At 42.8% G+C, this 20574-nt stretch overlaps 1 protein-coding gene across 1 annotated transcript in view; it reads left to right on the top strand.

Annotated features, from left to right (window-relative positions):
- Positions 1-20574, top strand: part of MCF2L2 (MCF.2 cell line derived transforming sequence-like 2) — a gene marked incomplete at both ends in the record, with an annotated part of 158859 nt that overhangs the window by 15437 nt on the left and 122848 nt on the right. The window contains 2 exons of the mRNA XM_082486920.1: positions 4284-4367; positions 14880-14994. Coding sequence (XP_082343046.1) covers positions 4284-4367; positions 14880-14994 — 199 coding nt within the window. The remainder of the gene's footprint in view (positions 1-4283; positions 4368-14879; positions 14995-20574) is intronic.

The following is a 20574-nucleotide window of genomic DNA, read 5'->3' as shown; positions in this document are numbered from 1 at the left end:
CTCCAAGGTTTCTCAGTTCTGACAGTCCAAACTGAATTTTAATTATTATTTTGATTTTTTTTCCCTACTTCTTGGTTGTTTTTTTTTCTTTGCTATTTTTGATTCAGCTATAGCCATCTCTAAACACCTATTTTTCTCTTTTCTGCCTTCATCTTGCTGCCAACCTGTGGTTTGAAAAGGGCATATCTATAACTATTATGGTGATTCAGAAACACTTCAAATAGGCTGTCTGCAGGATGCTAGAACTCTTTGACCAACGGTCTGGACACACTTGTTAGTACCTGTTGAGAATTGTATTCATAAATTACAGGACCTTTTTGTTGCTGGTTCCTTGGGTGTAGTATCTGACTGACTCTAAACAGGGCTATCAACATGCTGTCCTTAAGCAGCTAGCAGAGAAATCAGGCTTATGGTGTTCTCTGCTTTCTAATAAATATCCATGTATATTCAAAATTATTTTGTTCAGCATTTCCTTTTTTACTTTGCAGTTTCCCCCACAGATCCCATTCTGGACATGCATGGGGGAAACTGCAGAGAAAAAAAGGAAAAAACCTAATGGGTTACTGTTGTTGCTTTGGGAATGTAAACCTGCCTCTTTCAGTTTCCTCAAAATCTGGAGTAGCACATGGCTGTTGCCTGGGATCTCTGTGCTGCCACCATACAGATAATGAATTGGCATAAGACTCACTTTAGGTGGGCTGGGGGAAGAGGTAAACACAGCAACTCAAAGTGGCAGGGTATAAACTACTTTGTGAGTCCTCTGACTTCCCTGCTTTGTCTGTGATGAATGTGCAAGATAAGTGATGCTGTGCCAATTGACATGTCCTTCCTATGCACAAAGGTATTATCGGAAGTGGATAAAACAGTCTCTGGGAATCCTGATGTCTAAGGATTAAGGATTTATGGATGTTTGATATAGAGACAAGAAAAAGCTGTGGGAGGAGGGGAGAGATTACTGCTGCAGCATCCTACTCTGCTGCCTTGAATAATGTCAGCTGGGGTCAGTAAGATACCTGCAGGGAGACCAGGAGGCTGTTCCATCCTTCAGTCTCTAAGTGGCCATGTGTGGTATCTAAACCAAAGCCCAGCAAATAGAATTGCTAGTTATATTTGTAAAAGCACAGAATGGAAATCAGTTCTCTGTCCCTAGCTGTTTAGTGGGCTTTCCTTTGAGAAACTGAACATGACTTGCTGAATATGATGTACCGAGTTTAGCTTTGCTATCTATTTCAATGGATTCTCACGGACCATAACACTGTGTTATCCCAGGTCCAGGGTGTCTACAGACAGAGAGACTCGGAACAATATTACTGTTTTAGCCTTTCTGTTGCTCTGTCTAGAAATTTGCAGGTTTTTGTCCTACTTTAAAACCAATTGCAAGTGGGTGTGTTGCTGATGAAAAGGTCCTACTGGCTGTTCCAGTCCTGGAGAATGACTCTCTTAGCACCTGCAGAACACGTATAGCACAGAGGAGACCATAATCCTCTTCAGTGGAAGAGACCAGCCCTGTTCTGGGCTTGTGCAGTCTTTGGTCCCTTTGGCCTGTTTGTTATAGAAGCCTTGTGAAATATAGTCATGAGGGTCATGTTGAGAGAAAGGACGAGTCTGTTTTCCCCAAGCAGATTTCAGAGCAATGTCAGCAATATGCTGGAAGATCGTTCACCAGCAGCACCCTCTGTAGCACAAGACACTTCTACAGGTAGATGTGCATTGCTTTTAGCAGTTCTGCTGTAGCAATCAAGGCTGGAGGAAAGAGGGTGTGATGGGGTGGTCCAGACAACCGCTGCACTGTGGCTGCTACGAAGTAGTGTAATGCATCAGAGCACAATAAGTTCCCCTGATATCAAGGCAGACATGAGGAAGATCCCGCTCTTAATTCCTGCTCTGTGACGTCTGGAGAGAAAAGCAAACACTGAGCTGTTATCAGAATGTATTTGTACCTGTCCGAATGACCAGAATCCCTTATCTTACAAGCTATGTCAATCAGCCAAGAGCAACACGGCTTTGTAAGGTTTCTTGCCACTCCAAGCAAAGGTAAACTCTCTTGGTTTTCACAGGGTCATCTCTGGAAATTAAGTCATGAGTCTGTGTGTAAGATGCTGTTGCAAAGCTGTGTTGGGATGTAGTTTTCATTGTTGAGTTCTGGTGTGTTGGGGTGGGGAGAAGATATGTTGGTTTTCCTATAAAGACTGATTCTATCTTCTGATGTGTTGTGATCTCTACTGCATATTCAGGTTTTGACTGAGAGAATAAGCCACAAATCTGAATTGTTCCACTATGTTTTTTGAAACAAATTGTTCTCTTCCCTACCTGCAGCCACCACCAATTTAGGAGATCTTGAGTCTCACTGGTTTCATACACACTCATACCTGACACAGTCACAGTCAGATCTTGAACAACTCTTGGGCTCCATTCAGGTGATTAGAAAAGTAGTATAAAATACATTTGGTGACTAGGAGTCACACATTCAAATAAGTGAGCATAGCTCCCACACTGACATGCAGTGTTCTTGGGCTATAACTACGTGGCTTGGTGCTCTGCAGACACCCAGCTTGGTAACTTGGAGCAGTATATCTCTGCTCAGAGTGAAAACAAACTAGGCTGTGTCTCAAGCCAAGCCTTAGTTCTGCTAACTCAGGTCAACAGTGTAAATACATGACCACAGCAGTAGACTGATATTACAGTAAGTTCTATGAACACCACTGAAACCAAGCTCTCTAGCTGTCATTCATTAGTCTGCTCTTCTGGCTCTTAGTCACCTGCGATGTCAAGAATCAGAGCAGTTGATAGTGGGCTGCATAAGCAGGATGGAAATGAAGGTCCCACATCAAAAACATCACTCATTCTAGTTTGACTTTTCCCCTTTTCAGTTCAAAGGGAGGATTTGCAGATCAGCTCCCTTGAGATTTTTTTTTCAATTGCTTGGAATTATTGCCTTGTTTTGTGCATCAGCCAAAATCTATGCAACTTCTTTCCATATTGTGTGTCACCGTCTGTCTAGGAGAGGGCAATGAAAGAAGCTCTTCTGTTACTTTGTCTCATGGCATTAGTGAAGTGTTTGAAAATGAATAGAAAATTTTCCAAGTGACACTGTGCAATTTAAAACCTTAAATCCCTAGTTCTGGAAAGGATCAGAGTAGGTGTCTGAAAGCAAGACAGAGATGGTATTTTGGGCAGCAGACTAGGACACAGAAGAGAGAAGCTAGTTTCTAACCTCCCTGACCTCCCTCTCTATTTCTGGACAGTTTGTTTAAAACCAGGTGCACCAAAGTATTTCAGTGACTGCATTGTATTGATATCAATGAAGACCATGATGCTTAAATAGGGCAACTACCTGCCTTTAGTCTGATCTGTGGTCAATCTGGACCCAGCTTCCTTCATTCCGCCTGTTGTCTGGGCAGATAGAGGTGAGCTGTACAAAGCCAGGACTGGCAGTTGTTCTGTAGCTGTACAGTGGCTACAGGCCTAATTATAATAGGTGCTATTGTAACGTAAGCCTGGATCCTGCCAGTTGAGCTGGCAGATACTCCCCAGTAAGTGTTGCTGGTCTGGACTGGGGTGAAGAGTGAGGAGAACAATTGGGTGCACCTGTTACAGAAAGAGATCAAATTAGCTCATTGTGAGATTATAGTTGCTGGTCACTGAATAGATCACACACAAAAATTGTGGTGATTTTTCCCCAGCTGCTTGCCAAGTTATTTTTTTAACTTTTCAGTGTTTACTTCAAAAGAACAGGCTTTGTTTTCATGATAAGAAAGCTTCACAGCCCCTTATTTCCTCCTTTTACTATGTATTTGCTTGTAGCGGAAAAAGCATCAGCAAAGGAAACTGTTCGGGATTGGCTGCTTACACAAAGTCCTCAAGCAGAGACCAGGGAGTTCAGGGTGGAACATGGCACTATATCTGAAATAGACTTTACTGTTTCAAAGAGTGAAAAGCTGCTTTATGTGGGAGGCCAAGTGCAGTGGCTTAATATGGAACATGAAGTAGTAAGGAGCAGGCTGTCAGCTTGGGCAAACCTGTGACAAGCTCTGGCAAATCTACTGGAGCTGCTTTATGAAAAACTCTCTGAAATCACAAGGCGATAAAGTAAGTAGGCTGAAGATGAGACTCTGTAAGTATCATAAACTTCTCCATGATAGTCATATAACATCTGAACCAATAGTCAACCCAGGCTCTTTTCCTTTGAGTGCCATCTTTGTTTTGCTGGGTTCTTAAAGGATGGAAAAATTGTCATTAAGGTTTTATTAACTCATTGAAGATTTCTGTTTTCGCTTACACAGATGAAATCATGCAGCAGGAGATACGGCCGCTGGTTGCAGTGGATATAATAGAGCAGCTCCACAGGCAATTTGCTATCTTGTCAGGTAAGAAGTTGCTGGTAATCACACTCCGGGATTCTCTTGGAAACGTATGGGAATGTGACATGCTGACTGTCACCCTTCAGGCAGTTAATGGTATTTTTATATTGCTAATGAAAAGTGCTGTTACAATCAAACATTATCAGTGTATGGAACTGGTAAATGCCAACGTGCTGTGCTTGGTTTTGTTAAGGCAAGTTAATTTTCCATGCTCTTCACAATGAGGTGGGGGAACAGATTTAGAAGGTAAGAAATTAAACAAATATTTCTGTGCGTATCTCTGCACAATGTCTAAGCATCTTGTTTGTGGGAAAAGATTTTGGTCTATCAGGGAGCTATTCATTACCTTCCCCCTCTTCCTTATTTGCCTTTGTTTTAGAAATAATTCATTTCTAAAGTGTAAGGTTCTAATCTTTTAAAGATTTGATTATTACGTATTCCTTTTGTTTGCCTGAAGTTTGCAATCACACAAAGTGACGCAGTTCCTTCCCTGAATAAATAGCTGATATTGAAATATTTGCCAAATCATTTAAGAAACTTATTTTGGATACTGTAGAAGAGAAATCCTTATCTGGGTCCTAAAATGGCCTCTGCTGTTGACTGTATGGCCTCTGGCAACTCCTTTTGTCTCTGTTTCCGCCTGTTCTGCAAATAAGGGAATTAAGAATTTGCTTTCTTTCTTCCCCATAGACACACAGTGAAGTATCATGAATTTGCACAAAATACTGAGATGGTCATAATAAGGTACTCTTGAACAGCCTGTCCCCCTCTGCTTGGTGGAGAGGAACACTGGATACACAGTGCGGAGAGTACACAGACCCAGCTCAGCAAACAATCGACTCAGCAGGCCCAATCCTTTCTGCATCTTCCCATTTTCAAATACACTCCAAGCTGCCAAATGAAATCCAAATCTTAAGTTACTCAGAATTCTTTATGGTGCTCTGAATATTAAAACTTGGTTTTGGAGGTTTCTAGGTAGCATCTTGTGGCAGTTTCAAGGTCAATAACTGTTTTGCATTTGGCAGAGGGTATTGACTGAGCAGAGGTGAACCAGCTGCCTTCTCATCTGCAGTAAAGCATCTCAGGGTCACATCTTCCTAGAATTCCTAATAGACACAAACCTTCATGCAGAACAGTGTCAGCAACTGCATAAGACTGCTCAAACCTTTTGCACCCCACCGTCGTGCACAGTGCAGGGTAACTAGGAAATGCTAAGGCAATTTTTGTGGAGTAATGTTGCAGTATTCTCCTTTGGCTGTCCAGGCATTCACCTGCATACCATGTGCTTACTATAGATCTGTCATGCGAAACTGGAGACGATAGTGAGTAACTTGGTATTATTGTTAAGTGCAACTTAACATCTGACTGCCAGGGATTTCAATGCACAGATGCCACAACAAGGTCTCAGGAGCATTAGGCGGTCAGGGAAAGATGGGCACCCCTTTCCCTTAAAGTGCTAGCTGCTTAACAGAAAAAATAATGAATGATGGGTGGCACTTGACAGTCTCTTAATCTGGGGGCTGTTGTCAAGTTTGAAAACAATCCTCACTTAAAGAACTGCTTCAGGAATGCTACTCAGGTGACTTTTATTAGTGCTAAACTGACTTTAAAATATTCTAAATACAATGAAGGGAACAGAGTCTCTGATCATTGTTTGACTCCTTTTGGGTCTTGATATGAACTTCAGTCAGATCACAACTGGGATGCTTTGTAAGAAAGAAAACACATACCAGCTGGTCTTTCTAGAATGCTCTGCTGGGTTTTTCTGCTCACCAGCCATGCAGAGCTGCAGAAACCAGTATTGTTTTCAAGGCCTTTGATTTAACTGATACACGAATGCCTGAAACACTTATATCAGTGTAAAGAACATCATGCATGTTGCGAATTCAGTACCTCGTGTGCAATGCCTGTCTGGTAAAATGTGGAGGACTGCTTTTCTTAAACCCCATTACGATGCAACATTTAAGACCGTTAATAAAAGCTATAGGTGGCAAGTAACGAGCAACTTGTGGAAAGTGGTTTACTAAGCAGGAGGAAAAACCCACTTCCAGTTCCAGCTAGAACATTAAACATGGCACAGAAATGCCAAGGGTAAATATAAAAAAGCATTTTCATATTTCTTTATGGACTCATCATTTCAGCAGTGCCTATATTATCATCTGCTATTTTAGCAAATTCAACTCTTCACATTTGATCTAATTCTTTTATTCTTGGAAGCCGTGAGAAAGATGTTTAAATAGTCTTATTTAATCTTAAGGTGCTTAAAGACTTTGGAAATATCTCTTCATAGAAGGCAGGGCTGAGGGTCTTGTTTGTCAGGGATTGGCAAATAACCGGTTCATCAGCGTACAAGTACTAATAACAAATACCAAAAGTGAACGAAAAGGTGTCTTTCATGCCCCCATCTACATAAATAACAAATACCATTTGAAGACTTTTCAGGCTTATCTAAAATCTCCTTGGTACAGTCCAGAAATTATATCCTAATCAGGAACAGGGCAGTATAGTTCATAGTTTCTAAGCTGATCTCAGTCTGAAGTTCACAGCTAAATTTGAAAATGTGGGTGCTTCCACTCCAAAATCCCCATGGCAGCCTGTGAAGGAAATCATGAACATAAAATCATCTACTCGGAGGTCCCTTTATCCCAGTATCTTATTCTGGTGATGACCACTGGTGGGTCATAGGTAAAATATAACAACAGGAATCTTCCTTACTGTCCCTTTATTGCCTCCTGCAAACTGAGGTTTAGGTACAAGCCAGAAATGACTATATTTTTCAAAAATGTGTTTATCTGAATAAGGGTAACATTCTTTTTCCTCTAGTAAAAGATTGGATTTTTTCATCCAATGAAAACAGATCTGGGCACTCTCCTGCCTCATTTCACTTATCAAAGTAATTCACACAAAAATGACCTCATTTGATTTTGATTATTTTTTATATTTCGCCAGGCAGCTCTGCAGCTTTTACTTAAAGCATGCTGATTTTCATTAGGCACATGCAACCACAAATATTTTGGTGCTTTGGTGCTTGCCTACCTGGGGACTGAAAATCTCCTGATACTTAGCCTATTTCCTGCTTTTCCATGCTGATATGTTTCAGCTCAGTAGCCACTGTCTGAAAAAAAACTCTCTGCTCTTTGGCGTCATCACCATGGGCAGTAAAACATACTCCCAACTTACTTGTAGAGTGTTTTGGGCAGTAATATGTTTGTCTGAACAACTTCATAGAAATGGTATATGCTAATTTATACTAGTTGGGTTTATTTCTTTCACTCTGTAGGCTGCAGGCTCCGAAGGGCAGCTAGCCATCTCTTCCATGCATGCACGTGGAGAGCTCAGAGGATGTTAGCAGTGAGTCTGGTTTGTGCTACTCCACAGCCTCTAGCTTTGTCAAGCTCTCCTGTTCAGCCCTGTGGACCCCAAATCCATTTGTCCAGTGGTAATGAAAGTAACTGGTTGACTGTTGCAGAGTTTATTACAAGGGAATATTTATTTGGTTAATATCAACTTTTTATTAGCAGCTGGTGGCTGAGGCAGGTGTAGTAAAACCATAATATTCCCTTGCAGTAAAGCAGAAAAGAAAGAGTGAAACGATTGAAGTCAAAGGCTCTTTGTTTTCTCTGGACATAACTCATTAGAAACACTTTACTATTGCTGGGTACAAACTTCTTAGAAGAGGATCTGACTGTCTGGCAGTCTCTAAGCAGATGGTAGGAATTATGTAACAAACCTAATGAGTTTGGTGTTTGATTGTGTCAGGGTCTAGTTATAATGAATGTATTAGATACTGACAGCCTCCTCTTTGTCCTGGCCCTCTAGCTACCAGACCAACCAAGACTGTACTGTCTGTGCCAAGAACAGGGAAACTCTACACAACCCTCCCAGGTCCGCTGTGGTGATGGAAATGGCTGCAGTGTAATGTGACAATGTCCTTAATCATGTAGTTCTACTTTGGTCATCTCTTTTTCCATATGCTGATCTAGCCCTGCTTAGCTAGTGGGGGTACTGGTTCTTGTGGTTAAATTCTAGGTTTGGAACCACTACTGCCTCTTTCCTTTCCCTGAAAACTGAACTCCCAATTATGGGAGTACAGCTGTCACAACACAGGAGTGCACAGCTATGTTTGTGTGTTTCCTGTAGCTGTTAAGGGAACTAGATCACAAAGTTGGGTAGTACTGAAAACCTGGCTATTTTAACACACACCAGTTTTTACTGAAGAATGGAGAACCACTGGTAAAATACCGTTCCTGTTCTGCTGACAGACTAATAACCCATTGTACCAATCTGCTCGTGGAACTATTACTACCCCCTCCCTTTCTATCTGCAGCTTCACAACCTGTTCTTATCTGTAATTACACTGTCAAAGAGCCAAATCTGCCATTTGCAGCAATAGTGGATCCTGTTACTAAATCATTAATTTATTAGACAAATTGTCACGAAGTGTTAGCAGAGATTAATTTTCTTTGTATTCTGCTCCTGTTAAAGTCAATGGACTTCAGTGGATGGGATCTGAAAATGGTAACTGACTCCGAAGCCAGCTTATTTATTTCCAAAGTCTGGAGGGTATTTGGCCATCTGCTTCCTTTTTAAACTGAGCCTTTTGGAAAACCTGGCCTGACCTTACCAAAAGGACAGTTTGGAGTTTGTGTAAAAATCTAGACCCAGGAAGTATGATTTAACTTTAATGAGAAATTTCAGCATTCACAATCCTTAATCAACATAGACAAAAAAACCCAAGAGAGCATGGAAAAAGCAAAATGTGACGAAGGCAGTGAAACTTCAACCAAGATATCACTGAGCCCTTCAACTGTCTGACCCAGGAGATGAATTGTAGTCAAGTCTGGCATGACTAAGGGAGCTCTCTACGTGTGGGCAGACCTAAGCAGCTAGCCCGCACATGTCAGCAAAATTTGCAAGAAAACTTTCCAATACTAACTGATGAGTTGGTGTCTGTGACAGGCTGGGGAGGTGTGCACTGTAAACTTGCAGACAAACTTTTGGAACTTCTCCTGACCATATCCTGCTTGTGGTGTTCTGGGTTATTTTTTCCAAGGGATTCAGCATATTTGGTAAGCTCTGGTTAGATGATATTTTATGACAAGAAGAGCTGCTGGCTATGGAATAGGACTTAAATGTAGCCCCTGAGTGTCTAAACCATGGATATTTTTGGTCCCTAGACAGGAGGCATAAGTGGGCTAGAACTGGGGAGTGGGAGATTTCCTAGGCCTGCAGTTGTGACTGCTTGCTGCTTTTACATCAGTCATACCAACATACAACTCCAGCTGTGAGAGCTCCCAGAATGGAGCACTCACACCTCATTTGTCAATCACACCCTGTACACTGCAAAGCAAAATTAAACGTTCTTTGCTGCCACATCCCATTCTCCCCCAAGCATGTTCCTCCCCCAAATACTTCAGCTGTTTTGTTGCCACAGCTGAATTCCAGTCCCATCTTCACTGCAACAGCTAGCCAGGCTGCACTGGCAGCTGGGAGGTCTATCTAATGGGAGCAACTATGAATGCTGCTTTGTGTTGTGGGACCTGGGAAATTGGCACACATAAGAGTGAGCAATGGTCCCATTACTGTGCCTTGTACTACCCTGATGCAGCTTGTGCATGGCCATCTCTCCTACTTTTCTTGCCCTTCCACATTCACTCTGTACTTCTGTCCTGTCACTCAGGTTCTTCCTGTCCCTTTGCCCTTGGGCCACAAAAGAAGAGGAAAAGTTCAGCAAGAAACTGGGGTGGAAAATAAGGACAGTGCCCAGGAAGAGGAGGAAAGTGATGCTGTCATTCTGAGTGGCAAACCAGGCAGAAGGTCAAGCTGACTGTAATCTTTTCCTCTTAAGTCTTGCCTTTTTCCAGGCAGTCCAGCCTTCTGCTCTTCCAACTCCTGCTGATGCTGTCTGCCTTGTTTGTGCTTCAAGTTGCTGAGTTTGATGCCCTTCTATGTGTCACCCTGAATGCAAATGATTTAACCGCTTGCTGATAATTTACCTCTGATTGTACATTAAGATCTTTAATCAGAATGCCCTTCCCCAAACAGCAGTGGGTCCTTTGACACAACGAGTTTGGGTTGGATGCAAGGCAGGTTGCTATCTGCAGAGGTAGAGAGCAGAAAGTTGATGGACCTTCAGAAGGAAATTGATGGAGCTGAGTCGGGGTGGCAGCATGTGTTATGTTTGTGGGTGCTATCTGGGAGGGGACCTCACGTCTGCATCAGGGATGGCAGACAAAATCTGGTTGAGTTTTCTGTGCAGGCAAAACTCTGTGGCTAGCTGTGACAGAGCAGCCTGGGGTCTGACTGAGGAGCAGTGACCCATGGGAGACTGCCAGAGGTGGTCTGTCTCCCCTACGGCAGGGTCAGGAGCAAGCCTCCTGTTAGTTCAGCCAGAGCATATCCCTGAGCTTCCCCTCCTGCCAGCCGAACTGCCAACTCTTGTGGCTGCTGCTTGCAACGCCCACTGCCACCAGCTGCTCTGTCCCTGGCCTGGCACCAGCATTTGGAGCTGCCAGAAGGTGTCGGAGGTGGCTGGGTTGGTTGAAGAGTGCTGCAGAGTGGCATCTAATGGCGCCTGGAGGAGCTGCAAGTCAGCAAGACAGGCAGGAAGACAGCTGCCAGGCATGGCCATTCTCCTGGTATCTGTACACTGAAACCAGTGTATCTTTGTTTCTCCTTCTGACTGCACTAAACTCAAGTTATTGCTCGCTTCTGCCTTGGGGCTCTTTAGCTCAGGTCGTGCCTCATACTGCTGTGGGTTTTCATCAAAGTCCTTTGCTCCTGGCAGTCCTTGGTCCCCCTTATCTTCCTGCACAGATACTGCTGAATAGAGCGGACGTGCCTCAGTTAGCTGTAATGTAGCCTTCTCAGCTTTGTGCTGTGTTCATGGGGCTCGCTCTGTTCAGCTCTTCTTTTTCGTCTCCCTCCTCCTGCCCTCACTTTCTACTTAAAAAGTCATCTCTTTTTTTCTTTTCTCGAGGAGCATTTTTTTTTTCGCCTTCCATGGAGCTGCTGGATTTTGTTCTGTCCCTGTGTGCCTTACTTAGGATGGAATGTAAAATTTTCTATTCAGCAATTAGATTCTTTTCGCAAGTGGTGCCCAGGAACATAGGGGTTATGCACAGTCCCAGCAAGTGCAAGGATTCTATACAGAATCCTTGGGGCCAAATTCCATGCACTTAGTCCTTATGGCTGCGGAACTGACTGAAGACTGTCCCTGTTGGGTTTTAGTTTGTGCTCTCTGCCCTTCTAAGACGCAGAGCGGCCAGTTAAAGTATTTCAAGGACTGAAAAAAAGGGCTGCAGCTTGTCAATTCACATTCTGCAGAAATTTGCATACTGCAGCAAATCGTGGTTTAGTGTCAGGAAAAAAAAAAGGCATTAACATTTAGATATATGGAACCGCTCTCTCATCCAGAGGGGAGAGCTTTCCAGACACTCCTGGTATATAAGGAGATTCCTTTATGTCCCTTAACATCCACACTTGTTACCTTGCTAGATATGTGGATAAATGGATATGGGTTGTTTTCCCTTGTAACTCAACTGCTGCTCAAGGTTCAGATATGGGCAGGAACAACCCATTCCTAACGTATTTGTGTTATTACCTATCACCTAACACTGCAGACATTCCTGTTTTCTCCTTGTCGTAGTGCTTACCAATTTCTGATCACAAAACTCCCTCAAACTTCACCCTAGTTTCATGGTATGGCAGGAACTGTGGGTTTCCTTGTTTATTTACCTGTCTGAAATATAGCTGTATTCAAGACCCTTCTGAACATTCTTCTGTTTCAGTTGCAGCAGTGCATGCTACCTTCAGCTTGGAGAATGAGATGGAGCCCAAGAGCTGTTAAGGATGTGTGGCCTAGTCAGAGGCATGGAGGTCCTGGCTCTTAGTTGAATGCTCAGTCTGAGGCTGCTCCTAAGTGTCCTTGTTGCCAGTGGTGAAGGGAAGAAGGCAGTGTTCAGTCTGTTTGCATTCATTCCTTGGATGCCTTTTTGCAGGACAAGATCCTGTGACAAAAATACACACCCACATACATACAGTGCGTCATCAGTTTGCCTCATCTAGCTTGGGGAAAAGAGGCCAGCGGAAGAAGAGCACATGTATGAATGTGGATGTAAGAGAAAGAAGACAAAAGCGACACAAAGAGACCCTGGGCAGCAGGAGCATTAGAAGTGCCATTTAAAACCCATAGTTTAAACAAATATTAAGTATAATTTTAAACAAATCGTGAGTATATCTGCAGGTAAACTGTCAGGTGTTGAAGGAGGGAATCCAGGGGAATCTTTATCTTCTCCTCAAGGGGCAAATATTGCTGCTTTAAACCAAAGTATTCCAGGTTACTACATCTCCCCCATTTAAAGTATCTTCACATATCTGAAATACGTGAATGGGAAAGGTGCCCAGGAACCATGTGAACGCGTACAAGATACCATCTATGAAATACCTTGGCGTGCATTGAACTCTGCAAGCAGAGACGGAGCAGACAGCCTTCTGTCTTTAATTTTCCTGGCCGTTATTGTTTGTGTCCAGAAGATGTCACTAAGAATCTGTAACAAACCATCCTAACTGAGAACCTGCTGGTTGGAGTTCCTGGTTTCGAGAGGGAAGTAAACAGTCCGGGGAAAGTCTCACTAAATTTGCATGACAGTGTATTCTCTGTCACTGATGTCTGCAGATAGTGCAGCTAGAGTGCCCTGAGATCAAGGTGACATGCATCAGCATTTGGCCTTATCCCAAGGTTAATGTGGAGGCCGTGGCTCTGGGTGAGTTTAGTGGGTGAGTTTAGTGGATGATCTGACACAACAGTCATTTTCAGCTGTAATTAAAACAATGATTAACCTTCAGAAAGGAAAATAGGGGCTAAAGGTAGTGTCTTGGCAAAGCCACCACGTCACCAGATGCCAAGAAGGAAAAGTTTTCATTGTTCTAAATTCCTGTTTTCTAGAGCTCTCGCTTTTACTTTATGCAAAGATTGGGTTCCTTAGCGTTCCAGCTCTCCATGGCTGGAAAGCACAGAAGGGGCCTTAAATAATTCAACTGAGCTTGGGAGGGTTGGGCAGAGGCTGGATCAGGACTAGCAAGGGACTGACTCTACACAGAAATAGCTAGTAATTACCGGAGCACCTCTTTGCAGTGACTGCCAAACCAGGAGCAGGAGCAACAGGTTGTGGCATCAGCTGTGGTTATCAGCAGAGAAGGGCAAAGGTCTATGGGAGCAGCCTGGAAACAGGGTTCATTTATGGGAATTTAAAGGATACTTTCAAGAAATGAGAACTCTTTTTTTTTTCCTGCTGAGTCTCTGTTTCCTCCCATACTCCTAATGAGATAACTTACCGGATATTTTCCTTCAGGAAAGTAATTTTCTGTCTCCTTGTCACAGCTTTCCCTTCCCTAAGGGGAAACCCAGAGTATTCCTTGGACAAGAATCTCCTGCAGGTGATAAATGACTAGGAAAACGGTGTGTGCTGCAGGACTACACTTGGTATTGGGTTTCTAGAGAATTCCTCAGCCTAGTGCGAAAAACAGGCTTACACAGAGATTGCAGAGGAAGGGGCAAGTCTCAGGGAAAAGCATGTCCTTAATGCCCTAAGCCGCAATAAGCACTAAGGTACCTGTAACAAAAGGTTTTTTTCATAGAATTCCTTTAAGTGCCTCATTGGTCTGCTTAGCTCTGAGCCCAAGTAGGGTGAGAAAAAATCTGTTAATTTCTGCGTGGTTTGAGTGATACTCAGATTTATTAGCAGAACCAAGTTAGGATTGGTCCTGCAAGTAAACAGGGTTTATGCTGTGTACTACAGCATCTCCTAGAGCTGAGCATTGGGTCAGAAGAACTGTAAAGGCTTCTGGATTATAAGGGACACAGCTCCATGCTTCCCATAGCACTGCCAGAGTTTGAATACTGCTGTTTGGATCAGGGAGTCCCTCAGATAGGGACTCTTCTTGACCTTGCTGCTTATGACCTTCCTGTCCTATTTAATGGAGGTTTGATGCAAATAAACAAGACAAGAGCAAAACTCTTTGATTAAATACTCCATGCACTTTAAGCAGTTTTTTTTGTTAAGGAAAGACCTAAGACTGGATTGGTCCTAGGCCTGTGTCACAGGTTTATATGTTGTATTCAAAGCTTGTATGCTCTATTACTTCATTTCCTTTAAGGTCTAGAAGGAATCAGAGAGTGCTGTACCTATATGTAGGGAAATGTTGTAATATCATCACAAGAAATTACCTGGAAATGGAAAACAAAGAACCAAAGAAAGCACTTAGTCAGAATTATGCAGAAGGTTCATGAAAAAGCCGAGAACAAAGAAAGGCTAGAATCTCAGCTGGAGTAAACTGAAGTAATGAAACTGCAGTGAGTTTCACTGGGAAACTCACTCAAATGGGAAGCTGATCACATGTGTACTGGACCTGGATGCTTTTCAGTGAGTGATATGCCAGTGTGTCCCATTTGAGTACTGACCAGTCTGTCCAAAGGCATAAAATCATCCTCTAATCTTTACGACCTCTCTTTTGCAGGAGGAAGAGGGAAGGATGGGGCACCCATTATAACCTTTCCAGAATTTGCAGGATTCAGTGACATACCTGATGAAGATTTCCTGAATGTGGTCACATATCTAACCAGTATTCCCAGGTGAGGCTAAGCACAAATGTCTGTTGATTTCCTAGAGAGCTTTGCTTCCTCAGTGGCTCATTGCTTTTAGCAGTGCTGCCAGGATGTACCAGTGACTGCATCCATCCAGTCAATATGAAATTTTCTTATATACAGGAGGCCCTAAGAAGCACTTACATCTTTTGCATGGGAAAAAAAGCTTCACACAGGACAGGTTTTCCATTGAGAGCTTAAAGTGGATGGGAGGGCGTGTAGATCAGAAGAGTGGGAGTAAAGATAGCAGATCAGAACGGAGCTAAGAAGGGCTGTTTGTGAAAACTCTCAGGGGCACTGGATGTAACAAGGGAAGGGTTGCATCTGGAAGGATCCAGACTTACATAGGTCCTGCTATTGCTTATTCTCTGAGTGCATCTTTTTCTGCAAGCTTTGTCTTTTCTGAGAAAGCAAGCTAGGTACCCTGTTGACAGGATTCTGGCAAGCACCATGTGCTTTCTGATGCTTCGTTTATTGGGAGATTGCTCCACAGCTAGGATGTTTTCCTTGCTGTTTGCCTGCAGCTGTGCAAGGATAGTGAAACAAACTCACTTCCACTGCTCTGAGGAAATGTGCTAAGGCATGGCTGCTGAATTACTTTTTGTTTATTCAAAATAAGAGCTTATATTTTTTCAGTCCCCTGATCCTGTCTGTGGACCATGGCTGTTTGTGCTAGCTAGAAGCACAGCAGGGATTTATTATTTCCTGTGGTCTTGTATATAAAGGTGCTTAGAGGATGATGAGGGGAAAACGTGCCTCCTTCAAGTTTGAGTAAGAAGTTTTCCAGCTCCACCTACATGTATTCCCCATACTGAGTTGCCAAAGCAAGCTGAGAGAAACCACACACTGTGAATTTAACAGCTTCATTGTTTCACTCTGCTCTGTAGGGCTTTTGTTCTACCAGGAGAAACTGTCTTATGTATTTCTTCACTAGCTTCAGGACTGGGAGGATGACTGGCTTCAGGGTTAATAAAACAGCAATAGTAGCTGAGAAAAACACAAAAGTAGTTTTCCAGTTCTTTGTATTTGGTATGCTCATGGGTGATTCCCAGTAACGTTGTCAATTGTTATGGAACTAGCACATTACATTGTTAATATGATGGACAAAACTGCTTTATGCTTCTTCAGCCTGTGTGAAGGCCAAAAGTACAGATGGGTTCAAAAGTAATTAGCCAAATTAACGAAGGATAGCTCCATCAATGGCAGCTGAACACAATGGCTCAGATGAAAACTCTGGCTGAAGAAATCCAAATATTCTTTATAGAATCACAGAATTTTCAGAGTTGGAAGGGACCTCTAGAGATCATCTAGTCCAACTCCCCTGCTAAAGCAGGATTGCCCAGAGCACATTACTCAGGACTGCATCCAGGCGGGTCTTGAAAATCTCCAGAGAAGGGGACTCCACAACCTCCCTGGGCAGCCTGTGCCAGTGCTCTGTCACCCTCACCGTAAAGAAGTTTTTCCGTGTATTTGAACGGAACTTCCTGTGTTCTAACTTGTGCCCATTACCCCTCGTCCTGTCACTTGGAACCATTGAAAAGAGCCTGGCTCCATCCTCCTTCAACCCACCCTTTAGATACTTGTACACCATAATAAGGTCTCCTCTCAGCCTTCTCTTCTCCAGGCTAAAGAGTCCCAGCTCTCTCAGCCTTTCCTCATAAGGCAGATGCTCCAAGCCCTTCATCATCTTAGTTGCCCTTCGCTGGACTCGCTCCAGCAGTTCCCTGTCCCTCTTGAACTGGGGAGCCCAAAACTGGACACAGTATTCCAGTTGTGGCCTCACCAGTGCAGAGTAGAAGGGGAGAATAACCTCCCTCAACCTACTGGTCACACTCTTCCCTATGCAGCCCAGGATTCCATTGGCCTTTTTGGCAACAAGGGCACATTGCTGGACCATGGATAATTTACTGTCTACCACAACCCCCAGATCCTTCTTCTCTGAGCTACTTCCCAGCAGGTCCGCCCCTAACCTATACTGGTGCCTAGCATTCTTCCTCCCCAGGTGCAGGACCTTGCACTTGCTTTTGTTGAACCTCATTAGGTTCTTCTCTGCCCAGCTCTCCAGCCTGGGACTTGAGAGAATACACCAAGAGAATGCTGGAACTTGAGAGAATACACCAAGAGAAAGATTGTCCTCACTTTCCTTCTACTTTTTCCTCAGTATCCACTGCCTACCAACACTGGAGACAGGGTATTGGGCTTGATGGACCTTTGATTTGATTCAGTTCGTCAGTTTTGTGTTTTCTTTTCCCATGAGGAATTCCAGAGCAATGTGCAAAGAATGATGAATTAAGTTTCAAAACTTTGTAAGTCAGGACAGCCGCAATATGCCTATTTTACAGATGATGAGTTATGTGTAAGTAATATCTTACTTTACAGACAGGCTCACCAAAACTTGTGTTGAGTAAGTGACTATTCAGTTTCATTTAAATGACCTGTTCAAGGTCAGTGAGAGGCTGGGGTTTGAACCTACATTTTCTGCCTACTGGCACATTGGTTTAACTCTTAGGTTCAATCAGGGATCACACTGTAGCGAAGTGAGTTTTCCAGGGAGTTTGCTAGTCTTTGTTGCAATGCTTTTGGGAAGATTGACTGCATTTCTTGAGTCACTATTTTGAAACTTCCCACCCTTTATGTAGATGGTGAGGGACAAAGCAAGCTAGTTGTGGAGAGAAGATCTGTGATTGCAGAAGACGTCACTCAGTGAGTTAGTAATTTTCCAAGTCCCTCTGGAGTGATCGATATTCTGTGCTTATATGATGAAACATTGAAAAGATAAAGATAGACAGCAAATGTTGTTATTCAGATGCACTTGTCTTTGACATTGCTGAGCAAATTTTTTTTGCCAGATGTGGCATACTACAGTATTTTGGGGTGGGCTGTAAGTAAACCTTGCACTTCTGGGCTTTAAAACACAAACTACGCTCCAGGATGGAAGATTAGCCCAGTGAGACTTTTGTAATCTGGTTAATTTTTGCTCTCTTTCAACACTTGCTCATGAGAGTGCTCCACCAAAGAGGTCTACATACATAGAAGTCCACAAACATTGAGTAACATGATGTCTGCACATGCATACCTCTATGCATGCACACTTACAATAGACAGGGCCAGAAAACCATTTTTTACTTGCTTTATTCCATGGATGGAATTCCCTTCTCTTCTAATTGGCATGTATCAACTACTTTGATAAACAGGTGCCCTTCTCTCCTTCCAAAAGAGGTCGAGAAATTTGACATCTCCTGGCCTCCTCAAATCAGTGTTCAAGGACTAACCTTGAATTCAGAGCTGAGGATGGAACAGCTCCGCTGATTGCACACATTTCATTCAGGGAAAGGGAACCTCTCTGCCGGACATCTGTAGATCTAGGCAAATATGCCAGAATTGGATTTGGAGGTAAACTTGATGTTTATCTGCAGTGCAGGATTGTCTTCAAATCCCTCTTTTCAGAGAACTGGAGAAACCCCAATGCATTTCTGTAATGAGGGTAGAGATATTGCAGTACTGACACTGAGAAAACATTTATAGAGAGAGAGAGAATGTGTGTGTGTGTTTGATTTTAAACAAGCTCTTTTCCTCTGGATACACACGAGAGGGGTTTCTCAGCTGTAAATCCACTTGCGCTGATGCTGCCATCCTGGATAGGCTTCTTCCCACAGCTGTTTGCCTGCATGTATCCCTTAGTGCCAAATGATATTCAGACCTTGGTATGGTCTTTCGGCTTGCTGATTGAAATAGGATCACTTGCTGACACTCTCTCTGTTTCCCTAGCTAAATTTAGGTCTTAAATCAGCACTATCTAGTAAAAAAAAAAAAAATTAAAAAAAACCCATGCAAATTCTATTGTCCTATCTCAGTGAAGACAATTGATACCATCCTGAACATCAAGGTGAAAAGCAGGGAATAACACTGCAGAAGGCTGAGGTCTATCTGTGTCAGGGGTTACAGGCCCATTTTGAGTTTGCTGTTGTCCAAAGGTACCTATCTTGTCTAGACACTTGTCATGTTGCTTCTGTCAACCTGTAGCAGCCAAGATTTACAGAGGTGGATCTCTGAATGGTTTCTTTGCTGCTTACCTTTACATAGTGTGCCAGACTGATTTTGAGCAATGTATATATTCTCCCATATTTTCTTCTGTGGTCTGGTCAGCTGCTTTGCTTTTTAGCAGCATGTGGTTTTCTCATCTTCTCTTCCTGCTCTTTTCCTCCGTCTTCAGATCATGTAATTTTTAAGTCTATTCTCTATTTTTTTACCCATTTTATCTCAGATAATGTAATAAGTTCAATGTTGTAAATTACATATACCGCAATAGGTAACTGAATTGTTTGCTTACTGGCCTGATTCTCATTTTACCCTGACAAATCTCTCTTAAATTTCATGCCTTGGCTTGTTCTTCATACTCTTCCACAGCTAGGGTTGTACCTGCACTGTTTGTGTAATAAAGTGTTCTGGCTGTGCTATCCCCCTCAGCCCTGTGTGCTAGGCATGGCTGGTTGGCAGGTTTTGTCTTTGCCAGCCAGCTGCAGTTACTACACTTGATCTTGGAGGGAGAGAGCTGCAAGTAGTGCCCAATCATAGCTAGACTGCACGTTCAGTGGTGTTTTGCTCTCCTTTGCTCTTTTCTCATACTTAAATCCAAGTCATTCTATAAGTATCTATTTAATCTTTCGTTTCCTGTCTGTCTTTTTAACTGGCCTGCAACACTGTGATTTGCAGTGCCAACTGAAAAGCAGTGTTCATATTCCCCTATGTTTGCTATTCCCAGCTCTCCCCACCCCCATGACCATTCTTGCCAAGCCTAATTTAATGAGAAAATTCCTTTGCTGCTTCTGTCTTGCATTTTCTTGACTCTATCTGTATTTCATAAGCTCTTGTTCCTATTATCTATGAATTTAATTTTTTTTTTGTTGCATCTGATGCCTGGATGCTTTTGTGCTATTACAAATCCCCATGCAGAAGAAAATGTGAAAAAATGAGCTGCTTCATCATGGACATATACTTGAAAAAACAGCAAAGGTCTCTTTTTAAGTGACTGCTGATCTACAGGTTTGAGGAACTTCTAAAAATTGGACGTAAAAGTTAGTCTGAGGCACAGAGGCAAATTTTACTTGGCACAAATACTTTTGTGTTTGTTTAAATCACAGTTGTACTTGTTGCTTTTGGCAGATGCTGTCTTGTCAGTGACTCCCGTTGCAGTTTGCTCATCAAGGTGTGATTATAAGGATCTGATTCTGAATTCTTTTAGGCCTCCAGTCCTCCATCTACACTCCTTTTAGAAAGCCTTTAGTCAGTCTCTCAAGCCAAGCAGATGGGCAGAGCAAGGCAATTTCTGTGTGCCGTCAGCTTGTGTGAATATGGTGCTTATGGATATAATTACTTGTGGTTTAGCTGCATCATAAATTTTGTGAAGAACAGATTTTTCTCATTTTTATTAACCTGATATTAGTTGAATGATATATTTCTTTAAAACAACATCAGCGTTTTGTTAACTTCAACTAACACACCTACTTTGTTCATCATTTTGTTATAAATCACTGGTTTCAATGAAACTGCATCAGATTTGAACCTGAT

Source organism: Vanellus vanellus (assembly GCF_965231255.1).
Source record: "Vanellus vanellus genome assembly, chromosome: 8".
NCBI lineage: Eukaryota > Metazoa > Chordata > Aves > Charadriiformes > Charadriidae > Vanellus > Vanellus vanellus.
Note: the sequence above shows the minus strand (reverse complement) of the source record. Positions and strands in the feature narration are given on the sequence as shown.